This window comes from Rattus rattus, chromosome 8, assembly GCF_011064425.1.
Source record: "Rattus rattus isolate New Zealand chromosome 8, Rrattus_CSIRO_v1, whole genome shotgun sequence".
Lineage (NCBI taxonomy): Eukaryota > Metazoa > Chordata > Mammalia > Rodentia > Muridae > Rattus > Rattus rattus.
Window position 1 is genome coordinate 59,160,537 of NC_046161.1, and position 12,984 is coordinate 59,173,520.

At 38.6% G+C, this 12,984-nt stretch overlaps 1 protein-coding gene across 1 annotated transcript in view; it reads left to right on the plus strand.

The window, feature by feature from the left end:
• The window catches only part of Dennd4a (DENN domain containing 4A), a 107,459-nt gene that overhangs the window by 44,310 nt on the left and 50,165 nt on the right, over positions 1-12,984 (plus strand). Inside the window, exons 9-13 of the mRNA XM_032911013.1 lie at positions 1,477-1,543; positions 2,879-2,937; positions 5,162-5,306; positions 5,569-5,744; positions 9,262-9,362. Coding sequence (XP_032766904.1) covers positions 1,477-1,543; positions 2,879-2,937; positions 5,162-5,306; positions 5,569-5,744; positions 9,262-9,362 — 548 coding nt within the window. The remainder of the gene's footprint in view (positions 1-1,476; positions 1,544-2,878; positions 2,938-5,161; positions 5,307-5,568; positions 5,745-9,261; positions 9,363-12,984) is intronic.

Below are 12,984 nucleotides of genomic sequence, written 5' to 3' on the forward strand. Positions count from 1 at the left end.
TTATATGTGTGATTGTTTTTGCAACATGTGTGCCTGGTGCCCTTGGAGGTCAGCAGATGGTACCGGATCTCCTGGAACTAAAGTTATAGATGGTTATAAATCACCATGTGGGTGTTGGGAACTAAACTGAGTTTTCTGCAAGAAGAGCAAGTGCTCTTAACTATTGAGCCATCTCTCCAGCCCCAGTCAGAGACATTCTTAACTGCCTTGACTCTCAGAGGGTGTTAGCAGTTTCATTCACAGTGCTTTGGCACTTTCATTGCCATTTCCAACTGTGTGAGCAAGGCAAATGGAGTCTCTCAGTTACCATAAGAAGAGTTTTCACCTTTCCCATCCTCCCTGAATGGGTCTTAGACACCTTTAGAATTTCATGTATCATACAAAAGTCCTGATTTCCTGACTGCTTCAGATAATCAGTCAGATGTGTGTCTTGTGGTACTCATTCCTCTAGTCCTTATTTTCCTTCCAGTTTTAAGTAATAGTAGGGACGAGTAGTAGCCTTTCACACAGTCTTCACAGTACATAGTTAAAACACAGAATCAATGACTTGTCCAGTTCTCCATTCATTTCTAATGATCTCACTTCTAAAAGTAAGGTACTCTTTAAATAATGTTTAGAAGAAAAACAATACAAGAAAAACAGCTTATTTCTGAAGAGAATAAAATATTGTTATGTTTCATCTTTCCGCTTCTTTAAAACATTAAAATATTCAAAACAGAACTTATTGATTGGTGAATGACTGTAATCTTACTGCTCAGGAGGCAGGAGGATTACAAGTTCAAGGCTAAATACCAAAATCGTATCCCTAAGAATCATATGAGACAGTTCAGTTCAGTGAAAGAATACTTGCTGGTGTGTGCAAGGTTTTGGGTTTGATGCTGATCACCACAAAAAAAAAAAAAAAGCAAAAAGCAAAAAGCAAAACAACAAAAAGCCATCTTGTTGATATAGATTTTCACCCATTGTTAAATGGAAGGCTTATTGAGATGGGGAAGTCCTCCTTTGTTGCCCAGGCTGTCTTGAACTCCTGAACTCAAAGTGATCTGCAGTCTCCCAAGTACATGGGACTACAGACACGCACCACCACACCCAGCTTATTCATCATTTACAAACATTTAATTTTTAGTGCCTGAGATGGATATGTTACAAAATATGAGGAATTAATTAAAAATATATTACAAATATAAGAATTAGTTTCTTTAGTAATGTTGATTATTACCTGCTTAGAGAGAAGAAAACGTAAGTCACTAAAATATACTGTTTTATATAATGAGCTATTAACATAAAGTTGCTCAGTTTAATCAGAGGCAACTTCAATGATTCAAACAACTTTTTGTGTTACTTTGTTTCCACAGTACTAGGGGCTTTGGAGTTAAGTGCACAGGGCATTAAGGAGCTTGAGTTTGTGATGGTATGTTAACCACATAGCAAGTGATATTAATTTGGAATCAATGACTTTCTGTTTTTGTTTTTAAGGCATATTTCCCATTTTATGCACAAAGTTCCCTTTCCGTCCCCTCAGAGGCCACGGATTTTAGTTCAGGTAAGGTTCTTTTAATATGAAGGCCGTATGAATTATTAACAGCTCCATCAGCATGTGACATAAGTGTAACAACGTTATTGTGGGGAAGGTAGCATGAGCTCTGGAGAAGACCAGATATTTGTTCATGTTGGAATCCAGGCTCTTATGTTAATTCCATCCACAGAAGAGGACTTTGTGTGCACACACGGAGTCCCAACTCCGGGGAGGTGGAGGCAGGAGGGTTGAGAGTGTGACTTCAGCACGGACGACATAGTCACTTCTGGGCCAGCCATGTCTACACAGTGGGTCTGTCCCAAGAACAAAGTATGTGGGTTATGACCCCACACACACACATTGTCTTTAAACATTTGAAAGTCTGTGCCTTTGACAGTCATATAGTTGGTTAAATGTATTAGAATAGTTATCAGAGATAGTTGTATGTTTACATATTGCAGGAGGGAGGAAGTGCCTGTGCCTTGGATGCAACAGGGAAGTTCTAATGACTACAAATGTTTTCACAGTTGAATACATCTCCACTCTTTTGCTTATATCTTGTTTTGAGGTCTTGATAATTTAAATTGCCTGTTTATTTAATCTATGAAATGATTCATACAAAGGAAATATTTTCATGTGTTGATACCATATGTGTTGCTGGTTACCACAGCCCTGAAGGTAGAATTATTAGTATTAGAAATCATTTAGCAGATAGATATTTACTGATTGGTAGAAATGTACATAAATTTGAAGATGCAGATGAAATTAGTTGCATTATTCTACTGATACTGATAAAATTTCTAGAGCATACTTTTTGATGGCGTTGACAGTTGTTCTTCACAGCCATTCATTGCTTCATGACACCGAGTGCCAGAGTGCTATCTAGCATACACACATATGGAATTGTTTTATCTCAGTATTAATCTCTGTAGGTTATCCAGTCTCTGTTGCAGGCTCCGCTCTGCTGTTACATTACAAAATCAGCTAGAGTGTGTGCTTGGGGGGATGGAATCTCATGTCTATGATCTATTAAGACTGCTCACAAAGTAGAGAACCCATGGATTTGTTACAGGCCATAACTTTACTGACCCTAAATGTATGGTATTGCGCACATTTAACCTGTAACATAAATTTATTAAAATAGAATTGGGGAAAAGTTGAAGACATAAGAGATCAGATTCAGAGTAAGAAGTTGGAAGGAGCCAGAGATCAGGACTTGCTTTAGAGAATCCAAATAGTATTAACTGCTCTTACGCTGGTGATCTGGGAAACTTCATGGGCAGCCACAGTAGTCTATGTCTGTTATGAACACATGGTGTGTCAGAGTTCATCTTTACATTTGCTTTGTTTTAAATCTTCCAGTTATCCCCACATGATAACTTGATTCTCAGTCAGCCTGTTTCTTCACCTCTTCCATTAAGGCAAGTAAAGCTTCAGTTCTGTTTCTTTACGTCTATGTGTATACATTCCCATATCCATGCATCTGCAGCAGTCAGAGGCGGGTGCTGGGTTTCTTGGAAGGGAGTTACAGGCTGTGAGCTTTCCAACATGGGTTTGGAACTGAACTCAGATCCTCTGGAAGAGCATTGGGCATTCTCAGCCACTCAGCCATCTCGCCCTCCCTAATCATTTCTCTAAGTCTAGTGTGAACTAAAGTTATGTATATGTATATTGTCTTTCCTAGCTGAAATTCCAAGTGTTAATGGAAGCACTTTTTCATTTAACTGCTTTTTTGGCAGGTTCTTTTTACCTAATATTAGGGTTAGTTTTTGAGAAGAAAGAAAGGTTTTACAACAGTGTTTGGTATTTCTGTGTGTCCTTGTTATCACATACTATGTGATAATAGATTACGAAGGCAGGTTACTTTTAGCACTAATTGTCCTCTAAAATATACCCAAGTACATTTTCTTTTTTAAAACAGGATTTCTCTCTGTAGCCCTGGTTGTCTTGGAACTCGCTCCATAGACCAGGCTGGCCTAGAACTCAGAGATTCACCTGTGTCTTTCCCAAATGCTGAGATTAAAGTTATGTGTCACCATTTCCTGGCTCAAAATACATTTTAAATTTAATCCAAAATAAAAAAAAATACTTATTAAACGGTACATAGTTCATCATTCTAAAAGTTCAGAGAAGTTACAAAATATGTTTTCCCTACAGTATCATTTCTTGAAATTTAATTAGCTATGTAATTTTTCTGTCAGAAATAGTTATGGTATAATTAAACTATTATATTGCACATACCTTAGGGAGACCAGCTGCCATCTTTGACATTCATTTTGTAAGAATTACAGATGATTTCATCATTAGCCCTTAGCCCAGAGTGCTGAGTGTTTTCCAAGCTCTTATCTGAGCTGAAAATAAGATAGACACACTGATTACAAATGATTCTAATTGGCCAAAAGGGCTTCATTCAGGCAACAGCATTGTTGAGATATAATTTACACATCACAAAAGTCACCCAAGTAAAGTGTGCAAATCAATGATTTTATTCACAGAATTCTACATCTGTATTGTTTTAATAAAGTTTAGGATACATTATTCTGTAATACCAGCCTGTGTTCTTTGCTGCTAACCTTGATTCTGTCTGTTCCTACATATATATGCTCAAACACATACACACCAGAGTGCAAACACATACACGCATGTGCACACGCGCGCGCGCACACACACACACACACACACACACACACAGAGAGAGAGAGAGTGCCCTGTTGATCTTTACTGTTTTACAGATTTGTCTCCTGTACATTTTATGTAAATGAAGAGATAGCATACTTAGTCTTTTTATTTCTCACTTCTTTCCCTGAACACATTTGTACGTTCATTCATGTGTGGCATACACACTGCTCAGTCCTTTTCCTCCAGCTGATTCATTGTGTGGATACACTGCGTATTGTTTATCTCATTACCTCTTAGGAAGCCTCTATATTTTGGCTATTGTGAATAGCCTTGCTTTGGACACATGCAAGTTTTTTTGAGCATGTGTTCATCTTTTCCAAAAACATTATTATTATTATTATTATTATTATTATTATTATTATTATTATTATTATTATTATTGCTTCATCATAAAAAAATTAACCCGGGCTGGAGAGATGGCTCAAGGCCAGCCTGGTCTACATAGTGAGCTCCAGCACACTCAAGACCCCCTTCCTCAAAGGAAACAAACCAAAGGCCTTTCCATTAAAGTATAAGCTTCTAACCAAGCATTCTGTAACTAATTGAATTCTTTTGAGAGGACTTTATTTATACGGCAGCTCTTTTTACGTGGACTGAAGCAGATACGCAGGTGTGGTAGAGAATCCCAGTGATCCCAGCACTTAGCAGGCCAAGACAAGAAGACTGACAATTGGACACTAGCCTGAGCTCTACAGTAAGACCCTGTCCCAGTGACAACAACAAGAGAAAGATGGAAACAAGCAGAGCAGGCAGAAGATTTGTCATTTTCCGCACTGAGTGCAGTGCTGGGAAGTACAGGACCTTAAAGCTCGCACACTCATTCTTTCATACTGCTTGCGATAGTGTCTTCCCTGCCCAAAAACTGCAGTCACGTTTAAAGTTGAGCATACACAGCCCTGCTTTCCCTAGATAATTAGGACTTTAAATTGTTGGGGTTTTACTGTGTATTTTTGCTCGGATTGACAGTGGTGGGAAGTTTTCAACACTACTCCAGAATCTTGGCCCTGAGAATGCTGTGACACTGCTGGTGTTTGCTGTAACAGAACATAAAATCCTTATCCATTCCCTACGACCCTCCGTGCTCACCAGTGTGACGGAAGCATTAGTGTCTGTGAGTACCATTTCTTACATGCAATCCGTTCAGCTTAAGCTTAGTTTATTCATGTAATTGAAAGTTGTTTTAATACTTAACTACATTTCAGAAAGTAATGGACTTATACATTGTTGACTCTTAATTTTAGTTATAATTATTTAACTCATTATCAAACATTAAACTATAGGTAATAATCTAAACCATAATTTTGTATATGTGCTGATAACTTATGCTTCAATATAAAAATGTTTAATATTCTTCCATCTTTTGTCTATCCAAGATGATTTTCCCTTTCCACTGGCCCTGCCCATATGTTCCTCTCTGCCCATTGGCTCTCGCAGATGTCCTCAGTGCACCATGTCCATTCATAGTAGGCATTGATTCAAGATACTTTGATCTTTATGACCCTCCACCAGATGTCAGTTGTGTCGACTTAGATACCAACACCATTTCTCAGTAAGTACACTTGAGTCTTTACAGCCAAGACTCCATAACTTCATTATCTCTATATGTGAATTTGCATTTATAATTGCTAACTAGTGTCCTTCTGATATATACATATATATTTGTATTTGGAGTTTACCATCTCCCTGTCAGCTCTTGCTGGGCTTCAGTAGAATGTATTTAGGATGTTAGAGGTGGTTGTGTTGGAAAGAAAATATATTTTTAATCCTCAGGCTTTAAATGTTTAAGAAACATAATCTTATGCTGACTTAAAAATTTAGCACAAGGGAAATCAAGGCAGGTAGAAGTGGGATTGGAGAGACGGCTCAGTGGTTCAACTTGCAGAGGACATGGATCCAGTCCCCAGCCCTCACACAGCTGCTAACAACTGTCCATAACTCCATTTCCAAGGAATCTGGTGCCCTCTTTTGGACACTGTGGAGACTGCACATAAAATTGCACACTTAAAAACAACATTTTTTCAGATGATGATTGAGAAGCTAATAAGAACTAGTGCCAGTTACCACAATAATTTTTTAAAACCTTTTTTCTTTCGTTTTTTCTTTTTGTCAGATGAGTATGGGAGAATCACAATTGAGTTAAAAACCTATTCCTGTACAAATACTTAAATCTTATTTCTAGTATAACACTATCAGAATACTAGTGCATCATAGCAAAATTAGCATGTTTTAATTTTAAAATAATCTATAAACTTATATGTAATTTCCCCTTTTCACAATTCTGCGAAAGTAGCTTTAAAAAAATGTTTCTTTATTTCTTCGAATCCTCATTTTTAGATTAGTTTCCCATCAGCCTATAAAGAAGGGAGAAATGGCTACAACAACATGGCACCCACTGGATCAGGTTTAAACAGCCGTCATTTAGTCCCACTGAAAATCCCAAAAGCTAGTTTAGTTTTGCACTTAATAAGGAGATGTGGAAGGTTTTCCTCTGCTTACTGACTGGTATTGGGGACTGAACCCAGAGCTCATGCAGGCTAAGCATGTGCTCTGTCACAGTGGTGCCCCCCTCGTCCTTCTGTGTTTTAATAAGAGCAGTACACCATAAAGTCTGTCAATTTAATTCCAGAATTTTAGATTGACTTTCCATCTTTGCCATGTATCAAAACCTCAGTTTCTTGAACCATTAGAGAAATTGGGGATAAAAGTCATTTTGTTTAGAAGTATATGCACAGTCAAAAGGCTTTTATTCATTAAAAAAGATTAACCTATAAAATATGAGACATATTAAGACCATTTTAATATGGAATACTTAAAGCAAAGATTTTTTTCCAATAATTTATTTCTTTTATTCTTGTATTGTAAAGTACATCTCCATCACAGCCCCCTTCCCTCCTCTCTTCCCAGTCCTGCCTTTATGAATCCCTCTCCCATTGCCCTCTTCCCTTTTTCTCAGAGAAAGGGAGCCCCCCCCTTAGGTGTCACCCCACCCTGGGACATCTAGTTCCAGGAGTAAGCATCCTCTCCCACTGAGACTCAACAAGTCAGTCCAGGTAGGGGCAGGGGATGTAATGGCGGGGAACATGCTGAGACAGCCTCCCTCCACTTGTTAGGGAAACCAAAGATTTTTTTATGAGCATCACTGTGTTTTTTAGTAGGAATGTTTCATTCTTTGAAATAGTAAACTAGTACTTTGCTTTCTCACTTCACAAATGTTAGACAAGACAGTGATTTTCTTTTTAAGATTGATTTATTTTATTTATATGAGTACACTGTTGCCCTCTTCAGAAACACCAGAAGAGGGCATCAGATCCCATTACAGATGGTTGTGAGCCACCATGTGGTTGCTGGGAATTGAACTCAGGACCTCTGGAAGAGCAGTCAGTGCTCTTAACCGCTGAGTCACCTCTCCAGTGATTTGTAACACTGAACTAAGTGCTACCAGTAAATGCACACCATAATTATTATGATAGAAATTTCACAATTCCTCTTGATGCATAAGAAAGCAGGGGTTTAGATTTCGTGCACAGTTAAAGAACACATCGTTTACTCTGTCGGCGCTTGGTTTCTAAACTCTTGATCTCACTGTGACACTAAGACTTCTGCCACTAATAATGAGGTAGCTGTGACAGATAGTAATGCTGTAAATGGAGAAACCATGAGCAAAAATGCAGAAGGCTATCAGATTAAAACTCCTGACAGCTGTGTAAAGCTCCCCTACCTGACTGCATTTCACAGAAACAGTGTCCAGGGCAAGTGGGGGAAATTACATGAATAAATGACAAGGCGACACCTTTGTATGGATTTATGACAAAGACATATCTTGAATGTCTACTTCTATAGAATGGAAACAAAAATGCAAACCAAATAAATGTTCTCCTTGCTCTGAGTTCCTCCTCCTCTAGTCTAAGTAAGACAGGTGTAGGAGGGATACTATTCGGCAATGTTTATCAAGGTAGTGATGTAAAGAGTTTCTACACTGTAGTCTCCCTGTACCATGCACTTAGTCAAATTATAAATGTAAAAACTATCAATTCTTTCATAGTAGAACATCTGCAGTCTTATTCTCTACATTTATTTTTATTTTCATTCTTTGGAAAGAGGATAAATTATAAGATTATTAATTTTTATGAGGTTAGACTTCCTAGTCTACTATTTTTGCTTGTTTTTCAAAATGGTATTTGCTCTATGAGAAGCTTGGGGTGGTTAGAGATAAAGCACTGGCTTGGGAAGTTCTAGCACCCATTGTACTGAGTTACTGAGTTGTCCTTTGTGCATAGAACATAATGAGTTTGCTTGCCTACTCTTTTTCTCTTTCTTTTTCAAACATCCAAAGTGAGTATTCATTACTTTTTAAATGAAAAAATACCGAATAAATAAGAAGGAGACTAAAGAAAAACTATAGTTAAGTTCAAAAGCTTTATGGTACCTTATACCTCCTGGATAGATAGAGACCTCCTGAAGTTACCATGGTTATAGTAAGGGAGATTATAGGTTCCTCCTACAACAGAGATATTAGTTTATAAGCAGATAATCTTTTTAAAGTTATAAAATGTTTTGTAATATTACACTTTGCTCAAGGAATTTAATATTTTAGAAGCAAAACCCAGAATAATTTTTATTTATGCTTTGGAAACTAAGAAACTAAGCATATAGCAGCATATTTTAATAAGGTCTGTAGTTTCTAGGTTCATTGAAAATTCATTACTACCTTATCTTCTCCTAGGAAAAACTGCTACAGTTAGATTTCCCTGCTGTGTAGATGTCTAAGCCTTCCACATGAAAGCAAAGGGTATGCTCACCTCAGCCAGATTCTGTTATTAGCATGGTCCAGCAAATCTTAACAGATGCTGTATGCGTATCTAGTTGAGGATTACATCTTCATGCAAATTAATTTTATATCATCAGTATCCCAGTCTGCCTCTGTCAGATTTTCTTCATTAACCTGACTATTCAGAATGCGTTCCATTTTTTGTTTGATGGCTGTTTCCCCTTCATGTATAAATGTGTTAGGAATGTACCCCTCCAAAGGTCCATGTAACAAATGTATTGTTGTCTTTTCATCTCAGAACTGGTGACAAAAAGAATGTAGCTTGGAAGATTCTTCCAAAGAAGCCGTGTAAGAATCTGATGAACACACTGCATAATTTGCACCAGCAGTTGGCAAAACGTAAGTGGGCGGCTAAGGGATACAACATATTCTGAGAAAATGACTGTCTGAATTAATTTCCTTTTTCAGCTAAGGAAATATAGGTAATAAAGAAAATAGAGAATGTTTGCATGTCAACCTTGCACAGGGTGCATCTGCTCTGAATAAATGCTAGTTTGTGTAACTATGCTGCTAAGATGAGTACAATACTGGAACTGATACTTTGTTTTAAAGAACGTGGTTACTGGATATTATAACTCACGCATGTAATCACAGCACCTGGGACACTGAGGCAGGCTAATTGCCAAAATTTCAAGGCCAGCCTTGAAGCTACATAATAAGTTCCAGGCCAGCTAAGCTACTGGTAAGACCCTTTAAATAAAAATAAAGGCTATTTTAGTCTGGCATGGTTGACAGAAGCTATAACCCCAAGAGCACTCCAAGGCAGAGGCAACTAGGTTGTCACAAGATCAAAACCAGCCTTTGTACACAAATTCCAGACTAGTCAGGACTACACATCAAGACCCTGTCTTTAAAAAAAAGAAGTTGATGCTGTTTTTGTTTTTTTTTTTTTAAAGTGTTTACGACCAGGCCTGGTGGTGCTCAACTTTTAGCACTTGAAGGCAGGGGCAGATCTCTGAATTCAGTCTGGTTTACACAGTGACTTCCAGCTAGAGCTACAGTGAGACTGTCCCAAAAACATAAATGGAAAGAAGGAAGGGAGGGAGGGATTGAGAGAGGGAAGGAAGGAGGGGGAAAGGGACAGAGGGAGGGAGAGAAAGGAAAGTGTTTAGTCTTTAGGGCAAAGTAAAGTATGTTAAAAGCCAAATGAGTAACTTATACATAAGTATTCACAACTTACAGATCTACTTTTTCCTTTTCTTTCTTTTTTTCTTGGATATTTTCTTTACTTACATTTCAAATGTTGTCCCCTTTCCCGATTTCCTCTCTGGAATTCCCCTATCCCTTTCCCGCTCCCTTCCCCTGCCTCTTTGAGAGTGTTCCCCCATCCACCCACTCCCTCCCATCGCCCTACCCTGGCACTCCCCTACACGAGGGCATTGAACCTTCACAGGGCCAAGGGCCTCTCCTCTCACTGATGCCTGATAAGGCCATCCTCTGCTACATATGTGGCTGGAGCCATGGGTCCCTCCATGTGTACTCTTTGGTTGGTGGTTTAGTCTCTGGGGGGAGGTCTGGTTAGTTGATATTGTTGTTCTTTCTATGGGGTTGAAAACCCCTTCAGCTCTCTCAGTCCTTTTTCTAACTCCTCCATCAGGGGCCTGTTTTCAGTTTAATGGTTGGTTGAGAGCATCTGACTCTGTATTTCTCAGGCTCTGGCAGAGCCTCTCAGGAAACAGCTATATTAGGCTCCTGTCAGCAAGCACTTCTTGGCACCAGCAATATTATCTGGGTTTGGTGACAGTATATGGGCTGGATCCCCAGGTAGGGCTGTCTCTGGATGACCTCAGTCTCTGCTCCACACTTTGTCTCTATTTTCTCCTGCGAGTATTTTGCTCTCCCTTCTACGAAGGTTTGAAGCATCCACTCTTTGGTTTTCCAACTTCTTGAGCTTCATGTGGTCTATAGATTGTATCTTGTACCTTGGGCTAATATCCACTTATCAGTAAGACCACCTTAAGATAATAAAATTCAAAAGGGTACTAAAGTGGTCATTTTCTTGAATTTTGCCATTACTGAAGTAACATGAAGAAATAAGGATTGCCACTGGCATATTTTCTTCATATATGAAACAGAAAGCTTTACACATCAAAGACAGATGATTTAAAGAACATTAAAAAATGCTGTTGTCAGTGAACGAGGAGTCAGGTCCTAACCTCTTCACTAATGTCTGCCTTGAAACCATCTGCCATTTGCTAAAACCAAAATGAAAATTGATTTTAGGATATGAAATGTTTTAGGAAAAAAACTTAGGTAAGAACCTATCTTTATAGTGATTCAGAATTTCTGATAAAAATAAAACTTTTATTTCTTAAATTCTCTCAGTATTGTAACAATGATCCATTCAGTGTCAAGAGTTTAATACTTATTTTATGAAATACGGTCAACAGTGATGAGGCAATATGTACAGTTCTCATGTACTTATTATGAAATGTGGACATAGGAAGTAGCCTACACCTGTGAAGGTTCAAGACACTGAGCGTATAGCTTGAAATAGAATGTTAATAAAGTTTAGAGGCAACTAGCCAATTCCATGGTAGCTCAAAAGTATTGGAGTATACATATTTTAATGATGTTAAACAGCAAGCTTTAATCTTGTGGATTAGGTCAATTATTCACATAGTTTTGTTCCCTGGTTTGCTGTCTAGAAGTGCTCTTACTCCTGTGGAGAGCCACAGAGTCAGTCCAGCAGCCACTGTAGCCAATAGAAATGACTCCGCTAAGTAGTAGTCTGTCTAGTTCTAGTGAAGGACAGAAAGCAGAAGGTACAGCCTTGGGTACCAAGGACAAGATACTGCTTTTAAAAAAAAAAATGTGTATGTGTGTGTTTGTGTGTCTGTCCATGTGTGTCCATATGCACATGGAGGCCAAAGACTGATGTCAATGTCTCCCTTGATTACTCTCCAACTTACCTTTTAACTCTTGTGTATATGTATGTGTATGTATGGTATGTGGATGACGTGTCTGTGTGCTCTGTCCCTGGGTGTGGAGTTAAAGGACAACTCTCAGTAATTAGCCCTTACTTTCCACCCTGTTGGAGGTGGGGTCTCTTCTGGCTTGCTGCTGCCCTTGCATACTCCAGGCTCAATGGGCACTAGCTTCTGGGCGATTGTCCTTTTCTGCCTCCCATTGCAGGAGCACTGGGATTATTGATGCAGGCTACTACATCTGGCTTTCTATGTGTGTTCTCGAAATCCAAACCCAGGTTCTCAGATTTGCATTGACCTTTCCCCCACCAAGCCTCCTTCCCAGTGTTATGAACTTAAAGCCACAGATGTTTAAGGAATACTGGTAGTTTAGATAATTAACTGTTCCTTACATCTTAAAAGCTCTTAAGTTTTAAAGAATTTAGGAACTTCTGTCTCAAAGGTTCCTTTGAGAGTAGGTGTCCTATTATATCTAAAGTGGAATGCATTTCTTACCAACGAAGCACTCTTTGACATCACTACAACAAAGTTATGGAACTCGGGGGGGGGTGAACCTTGAGCACCCTCATCTGCAGACCACATATAAGAACTGTTCTGTTTTTCTTTTTTTTTCAGTGTGTATATAAATGGTTACTGTGGAGGTCTTCCTCTATTGTTGTCCACCTTACTTTTGAGAAAAATCTCTCAGTGAGTCTGGCTAGCCACTGAAACCCTGAGATCTCTGTGTCTTTCCCTCTTCCTTCAGCTTGCTGCTAAAGATGCATGAGGTTGCAGATGCATGTGGCAATGCCTGGCTTTTATGTGGGCTAGGGATCTAAATACATGCCTTCATGTATGCACAATAAACACTCTACCTGCCAAGCCTTCTTCATCCCAAATTTTAGAAATAAATTTCTTTATAGCAAGAGGGTCTGGTTCCAAATCAGAGGCAGGTAGTTTCAGGTCCTTTCTATCGCCCTTAAACAGTTTTTTTTTAATTATTTTCATAATATTGCTCTTTCAGAAGACCCAGATTTGACTCCCAGCATCCATAT